Raw genomic sequence first — 8,215 nt, 5'->3', positions numbered from 1 at the left:
CTGGACCTGGTTGGAATCATTTTAATATTCAAAATGTATTTACTTTTTAAATTAAAACGATAATAGTTTTTTCCAGGTGTTGTTCAGTCTCAACATGTTTAATGTTTTAAAGGATGAACTTCATGTTTGTTCATGTGTTTAAATATTCGTTATTCATAAGAATCCGGTTTTAAATGCGAAGAATTAATTGGAAATATTACGACATTTTTAAGTGTAATCATTATTAGTATTTTAATAACATTTTTAGATATTTGTTTATATATATATATATATATATATTAACCTTTAAGCAAAAAAAACAAACATTTTTCATGTTAAACATTATTAAGAGTTTTCAGACTTTTAGCCAAATAAATAATTAATCATTTTTGGCCTTTATTAATATTTTTGCATATTTCATTAGCATTTTTCGACAATTAATTTTTTCAGTTGAAATTTTTATTCCTTTTTTTAAGAGTATTTTTCATTCTTTTGTACCTCTGTTTTGCCTCCTCTCCATCCTCAGCTCCTCTGTTTCAGCCTTTAGCAGTCTGATCAGTGATCAGAGGATCAATCAGGACCTTCAGTCAGTGATCAGCTTCTCAGTTTATCTGAAACAAACTGATCGACGAACACAACTCCTCTGAGCTGCTCAGGATCACCTGACCTGTCCCTGAGTGATGCTGCTGTAGCTGTAGACTCCTGGGGGATTCCCATGATGCACTGGGCTCCCCTCATGTTCAATGTTTTGCTCTAAAAATAGAATATCAGCACAAAGTACTGAAATACTAAAATCCTGACAAACATTAACTGTGAGCTCTGACAGCAGGATGTTTTTATTAAAGATAAACAGAAGAGACGTGGTCAACAAAGTCTCATCAATATATCTATCATCTATCTATCATCTATCATCTAGATAGATAGATGATAGATAGACATATATATAAATATAGATATGAGACAGACAGACAGACAGTCTCTGATGACCTCTCATATTTTATCTGCAAAGCAATAAGCCTCAGGCCGCCCTGCTGCAGTGCATTATGGGAACAGCAGGTCCTGCACAGCCCAGTGTCTGCCCTTTAGGGAAATGAATTCATCTGAGTGTGTGTCTAAGTGTGTGTGTGTGTGTGTGTGTGTGTGTGTGTTACCTGAAACCGCCTCATGTCTCGAGGGTTTCCTGCATTTTTCAGACAGTTCTGGTTACACTTCAGGAAGAACTTGAGGAAGAACCTGCAGACAGACGGACAGACGGACGGATGGATATTGATCAGGTCAGCTTCATATTGATCAGTGAGGAGTATGAACACTGGACATGCAGACCGACTGCATGCTGGATACGTGTCCCGTTGTTTCTCTGGCCTACGTATTCATGCTGTTCTCTTCCCTGATTGGTTACAGAACCTCTGAGCTGACTAACACATGGAGGGACTACTGTCCATGTTCTACTGCCCGGCTCCACTCGGCGTCTCTGTGACCCAGAACATCGGCTCCCAGGAGCACCGCTGCTGGTTCCGTTTCATCTGAACTTCACTCGTGTTTCCTGCGATCCTGAATATGTGGCAGCAGCGTTTCCACGGCAACGCCATGTAAACACACAACACAGGACAAAAAGGCAGGAGATGCACACACACACACACACACACACACACACAGTGTCTGCTGGAGGTTCTGAAGACCCGAGTGTCTGCTGGAGGTTCTGAAGACCCCGGGTTTTTTATACTTAACCTGGAGAGTCTGTGGTCCAGCTGAGCTTCAGTCTGTGGAACCTTCAGTTGAACACTTGGTCCAGCAGACTCAGTTCTGACTGAAGTTCTGCTGGTTCTAGTGGTACCAGAGCCGCAGGTCTCTCAAGGTCACATGAGTGAACTGGAATCAGGTTTAATCGGAACTTTTTTTACTTGATCAGAATCAGTTCTGGATGTTCAGTAGAACCAGAGCAGCTCAGTGCGCTGTGAGCTGTTGTTTGTTCTCCTTCCCTAACTCCTTATCTCCTCCTCTGACTTCTTGTCTCCTTCTCTGTCTCCTCATCTCCTCATCTCTCTCCTCATGTCCTCCTGTGTCTCCTTGTCTTGTCCTCTGTCTCCTTCCCTAACTCCTTATCTCCTCCCCTGTCTCCTTGTCTCGTCCACTGTCTCCTTGTCTCCTCCTCTGTCTCCTCATCTCCTCCTCTGTCTCCTCGTCTCCTCCTCTCTCTCCTCATCTCTTCCTCTATCTACTCCTCTGTTTCCTTGTGTCCTTCTCTGTCTCCTCATCTCCTCCTGTGTCTTCTTGTCTCCTCCCCTGTTTCCTTGTCTCCTTCTCTGTCTCCTTGTCTCCTCCTCTGTCTCCTTATCTCCTCCTCTGTCTCCTCATCTCCTCCTCTTTTGCCTTATCTCCTCCTCTGTCTCCTCGTCTCCTCCCCTCTCTCCTTGTCTCCTCCTCTGTCTCCTTCTCTGTCTCCTTGTCTCCTCTTCTGTCTCCTCAACTCTTCCTCTATCTACTCCTCTGTCTCCTTCTCTGTCTGCTTGTCTCCTCCTCTTTCTCCTTGTGTCCTTCTCTGTCTCTTCGTCTCCTCCTGTGTCTCCTTGTCTCCTCCCCTGTTTCCTTGTCTCCTCCTCTCACTCCTCGTCTCCTCCACTGTCTCCTTGTCTCCTACTCTGTCTCCTCGTCTNTTCCTTCATACATTTAACATGTTCTCTCTGGAGGCTCAGCATTATTCTGCTGTCAGTCACTGTAATGAGATTCATCGGAACCTGCAGCGGCGCCGCTGACTGACAGCTACCCAGAATCCCTCAGTGCACCAGAGACCTGCCAGAACCGGAGAACACGCCTTCGTCATCATCCCTATCATCATCATCATCATCATCATCATCAGCCTGCTCCCACAGTCCAGGGGATCAAACTGTCACCTTCATCATCTTCAGTCACACGCTGAAACGTTCTCACGGGTTCTAAAGGATCTTTCTGTCATCGCTGACCCTGTCTGCTCTCAGAACAAAGAACCCCACACACTGAGACTCAACCTGAGGTTGGAGGCCCTGCATGAGGCCTGAAGATGGCCTGTAGAAGATTGCCTGTAAACTGTAGCTACTGGTGACTGAGAGGCGTTCAGGGAACATCCAGAAACTGTAGTGTCTACTGGTGACTGAGGGGCGTTTAGGGAACGCATGGAAACTGTAGTGTCTACTGGTGACTGAGGGGCGTTTAGGGAACATCTAAAACATCATCATGTTTGCAGATGATACAACTCTGTAGTTTCTAAACCTGGACCTTGTGTAATTTTCTACCTTCACTCAGATCCACGTGACAAAGCTTCCCTCGTACTAAAATAGACTAATTATTAAATGTTTAACCCAAATGTTGACTCCAAACAAACATGGGCCAAGGGCCGGTTGTACCTGTCAGACTGTTTAAATGTCACGACTCCTTCACATGTTGTCAAATCACTGTCTCTGCATTTGATGGTTATTTATTATGTGTGCAGGCCTTTATCTAAAGTCCAACACATGTAGCAGGGCTCCAGACTAGCATGGTGCTGCCAACTCTCTTTGCTGGTCGTACCAGCTAATGATCTGGTCGCCCCCTTGCTTTGGTTCAGCTCTCCCACAGCTGTTGATGCACCGTGCAGCTGATGAACAGCTGTTTCTGTATAACTCAGTGATGATGTAATGATCTTCAGTGATACAAGACCTGACATTTGTAAAATGTTTGAACCTGAAAATATATTTATTCTGTCACCAGTCCTGTTCTGATATCAGTCATTAGCTGAACACAGGCTAAACAACTGCTGAACATGTGTATGAGTTGATGCTACAGTTTACCGATGTTCCCTGAACGCCTCACACGCTGCTCCGGTAGATGCTACCAGGTGTGTTCAGTGCAGCTCCTCTGACAGGTGAGCGACCAGACACTAGTTGGAAAACAGTGGAAAGCGCGTTCTGCACGAACTGGCTGAAGCTAAAACGTTTTCTCTGAGCAGCGTTTCCAGCAGATCTTCTCATGAACCACGTTTCCAGGAGCGGAGCGCATGTTGAAGGTCCGGACCACTGGTCACCATGTTCATAGAATCAGAACCGTGATCGCTGTTAAAATGTGGACCTCCAGACTGAATGTGGGGCGACTGTTTGTTCCTGACTGACTCAGTCCAGATCTGTCTGCCTGCACCTGGACACTTTACCACCAGGTGTGTCGGACCTCTCTCACCTCACTGCTTTCTTTTTTTTAACATACCGGCGATGTGTGTTTGTGTCACTGGAACCGTGGAACCGACTGTTTACCGTCAGCCAGAGACAGTCTGAGTCACTGAGGACCAAATCTGACTGTTTGCAACCACAGTACCCGTAGCAGCAGCTACCTGGAGCAGCTACTAGGAGCAGCTACCTGGAGCAGCAGCTACCTGGAGCAGCTACCTGGAGCAGCTACCCGGAGCAGCAGCAGCTACCTGGAGCAGCAGCTACCTGGAGCAGCAGCTACCTGGAGCAGCAGCTACCTGGAGCAGCAGCTACCTGGAGCAGCAGCAGCTACCTGGAGCAGCTACCTGGAGCAGCAGCAGCTACCTGGAGCAGCAGCAGCTACCTGGAGCAGCTACNTGTTCTCTGTGTGTTCTCTGCGTGTTCTCTACGTGTTCTCGGCGTGTTCTCTGAGCTCTGATTGCGTCCTTGTCGTGTTCTCTCTCCATGTTCTGTGTGTTTGTTTGTCTCAGCTTGTTTGTTTACAGTGTTAATCGTTGTCTGAGTGTTTGTTGTGCGTTCTCGTTGTGACCTTTCCGTGTTGTTCCGTCTCATTACTGCGTGTTCTAATCGTGTTCTCTGCATGTTTCCACGTGTTCCTCATGTTGGCTGCTGGGTTTTAATGAGACGATGATCCTCAGTGAAAACAAACAGGTTTGTTTGTTTCTGTCGGTTTTAATTATGGACCCAAACATTTCAGATCTCATTTACATATTGAGAATAAATCCTGCCAATGATCAGCTCTGTCGGTTCCAACAGGAAGCTTCTATCTGCTGTTGTTATTTTAAGGACTTCAGTTAATATTCTTTGGATATTTCAATCCGTTGGAACATTTTTGAGACATTTTGCTCATTTCCAAGAATTTGATTCACATTTTTCTACATTTATCGAACAAAATTTCTTTTAAACAGAATCTTGCGACGTTTTGAACATCCTGATCCTAATTTTATAACTTGTTGGTGAATGTTCTTTTATTTTTGACATCATATTAATATTGTTGAGACACTTTTTTACGTTCTTACATTTCAGAGGAATTTTACTGATATTAAATATTATTGTCGACACTTTTGGAAATTGGTTTTCTTCCTCCTCTGATTTCATTTCTGCAGTTTGTTCATTCACAGTTTGATTAATACAGTTTATTATCGTATGAAAACTGATTTTCTGCTTATTAAATTAAACTAAACGTGGCAAGGCGCAGTTAAATCAGCTGTGTGTGTGTGTGTGTGTGTGTGTGTGTGTGTGTGTGTGTGTGTGTGGTCAGATGTGTTTGGGCCTGTCGCTCTAATTATCACCAAATGCTGGACAGGTTTTTGCTAATTAGCATCAGCGGCTGGTTTGAACATGGAGCTAATTAACAGCTATTATGACTCAAAGACACACACACACACACACACACACACACACACAGTAACACACACACTGATTGCTGTTTTATAGTCGGGACAGAACGTGTGATTTTTGCAGACTTATGAAAAGTGTTGAGTTCGTGTCAGATGGCATCACAGGCTGCACAACGGAGCACCAGCTGTTACAACAGACACACACAGTAACACAACGACACACTCACAGACACACACAGTAACACAACGACACACTCACAGACACACACAGTGAACTGAGTCTGTGTGGGTCAAGGAGAGACCTGAGTCCAGATGTGTCCCAGCTGTTGGTTCTGATCTAAAGTCTTGTTTATGTAAAACAGCAGCAGAACAGCTTCTGTCAGTTTGTTGCAGAAACATTCCTGAAGAATGTTTTTGCAACGTCACATTCAAACTGAACAAACAACACGAGTTCACAGTTCTGGTCAGGTTCGAGTTTCCATAGAAATTGGGCTCAAGGTTCTACAAAACTGGTTTTAGACTGGTTTAGACCAGTTTTGGACTGGATTTAGGCTGGTTTGGAACCAGTTTTAGACTAGTTTAGACTGGTTTCGGACTGGTTCTGGACTGGTTGTAGACTGTTTTTTTCTCATTGTTAATCGTTGAACCTCTGCTGCCAGACCGGAACCGGAGTTTCTTACTTCAGTTCTACTTCAGTGAAGCTCGACATGAAGCCGACGTGCTGCTGTTCAGTCAGTCTCAGTGAAACAGCAGCCGGTACCGGTCCAGTCAGTCTCAGTGAAACAGCAGCCGGTACCGGTCCAGTCAGTCTCACAGTGGTTCTGATCCAACAGAGAGCTCATTTCTCGGCTGCCTCTCAGACAGACGGTCAAACAGAATATTCACTCTGACATTTACTGACAGCAAGAGAATGTCAGCCGTCAGTCAGAGCTGCTGTCACACACTGTGGTACACACTGGTACACACTGGTATAGACACATTAATACACACAGTAATACACACTGGTACATGCTAGTACACATTCGTACACAAGTACATGAAATCTCAAATCTCATGAAGGACCAGTCCGGAGCATCTGCTTGATTTCTGAACTTCTCAACAACAGGCAGCAGAACTTCACAACAAGGTTCCTGAACACCAACAGAAGCTGACGTATGTTCAGGAACTTTGTTGAAAAGTTCCAGTGGATCACTGGTGGAGAAAACCTGTCTTCTCTACGTGATGTCAGTAAACATATTGCAGACCAGCTGTAGTGCCTGGTTGTTCCACCAGGTGGAGCCTCTTCCTGTAGAGACCAGAGGAGGCGTCTCCAGACTGCAGCTCATGGTGGCAGCAGAGAGCATTGTGGGAGTTTAGCAGCAGTGGGACCATGACAGAGACTCTGAGGAGGTTCAGGACCTCCAACCAGAGGAGGAGAGGACACCTTCAGATGACTGTGGACTCCTCAACCAATCAGAGGACAGAAGCAGAGTTAGGCAGCTGGTTTTCATCAATGGAACTCTCTGTGGAACCATCAGTTTAGCAATTAGACCAAGAAAAGAGAGAAAATTACCAAAACATGTGCAGCTAACATCTGAACGAGCAGGTAAACGTCGATAAACTAAGGTGCCGTCTGTAGGACTTTTCACAGTGAAGCCAGAGAAACAAACAAGCTTTTATTGAGGATTGAGGAAAATAAAATGAATGTCAGAATTTGCAGAGTTTCTGGGTTCCATCAAAACTAATAATTATTTGGGTTCTTGGTCAGCGAGAACATGTTCCAAGATGTCAGCATGAGATCTGAGCCAAAGTGTTTCCAGTCAAGACGTAGGATTTGTGTGATCAACAAATCAAAGTTCCAACATTGAGCTTAAGACTACAGTTTTATTAACAGCGTGAATTTCTTTAGTATCTTAAATATTAAGGAATAAAACCAGACAACAACTACAGATGCTGCAGTAAACCTCACATTAGCTCGTAAACTGAAAATATAGCGGATCAAGAACAGAACCCTGAGGAACTCCATCACAATTTACCTTCAGAAACACCTTCCTGTACAAATTGGACTTGTGTTTTCAGCAGTTTTACTCAGGTGAACACGACTTGCTATGAGCTCATTATGAGCTCGTTATGAGCTCGTTATGAGCTCGTCTCTGTCCAACCAATCAACTGACCCCAGCTGATAAACAAGAACTCACTTTACTGAGCAGGAAACACTGGGGTTGTTGTAAGTAAGGTGAAGCTCATTTGCATATTTACTGAACCCTACTTGCTAATGAACTGCTTTCTCTGAGGTTTCATATTACAGCCTGAAGCTCCAACCAATCACATGCCAGCACTGCATGAGGACCAATCAAACATCAGCAGAGTTTTTCTCTTATTCTAAGTTTCACTCTAGAGTCTCGTTAAGTCCTTTCTGTTCTCGTTAAGTCTTTTCTCGTTAAGACTCAGTTGATGGACAGAAGCAGGATCAGGAAGTAGAAAGAAAATTAGAAAGTCAAAGTTTAATTTACTGCAAACAAATGAAGAGAAGAAGAAGAAGATTGTGATTTATTTTCATGTTGTTTCAGGTCGAGTTTAAAGCAACCAACAACTGCTACCAGCAACATCAGCAACGTCTTTATTTCTCATTCTCTTACAGCTTCTGCTGAAAACAAGCAACTGCAACCAGCAACCAGACAACACTCAAAAACCACAAGGCAG

The 8,215-nt window shown here is 44.2% G+C and overlaps 1 protein-coding gene across 2 annotated transcripts in view; it reads right to left on the bottom strand.

Moving 5' to 3' along the window:
• The window catches only part of LOC103371443 (transcription factor COE3-like), a 56,251-nt gene that overhangs the window by 26,877 nt on the left and 21,159 nt on the right, over window positions 1-8,215 (bottom strand). For both annotated transcript variants that reach the window (XM_008300772.1, XM_008300773.1), the window contains one exon: window positions 1,131-1,212. In XM_008300772.1, coding sequence (XP_008298994.1) covers window positions 1,131-1,212 — 82 coding nt within the window. The remainder of the gene's footprint in view (window positions 1-1,130; window positions 1,213-8,215) is intronic.

The sequence above is a fragment of the Stegastes partitus genome, unplaced genomic scaffold (assembly GCF_000690725.1).
Source record: "Stegastes partitus isolate 25-593 unplaced genomic scaffold, Stegastes_partitus-1.0.2 Scaffold1587, whole genome shotgun sequence".
Classification (NCBI taxonomy): domain Eukaryota; kingdom Metazoa; phylum Chordata; class Actinopteri; family Pomacentridae; genus Stegastes; species Stegastes partitus.
Note: the sequence above shows the minus strand (reverse complement) of the source record. Positions and strands in the feature narration are given on the sequence as shown.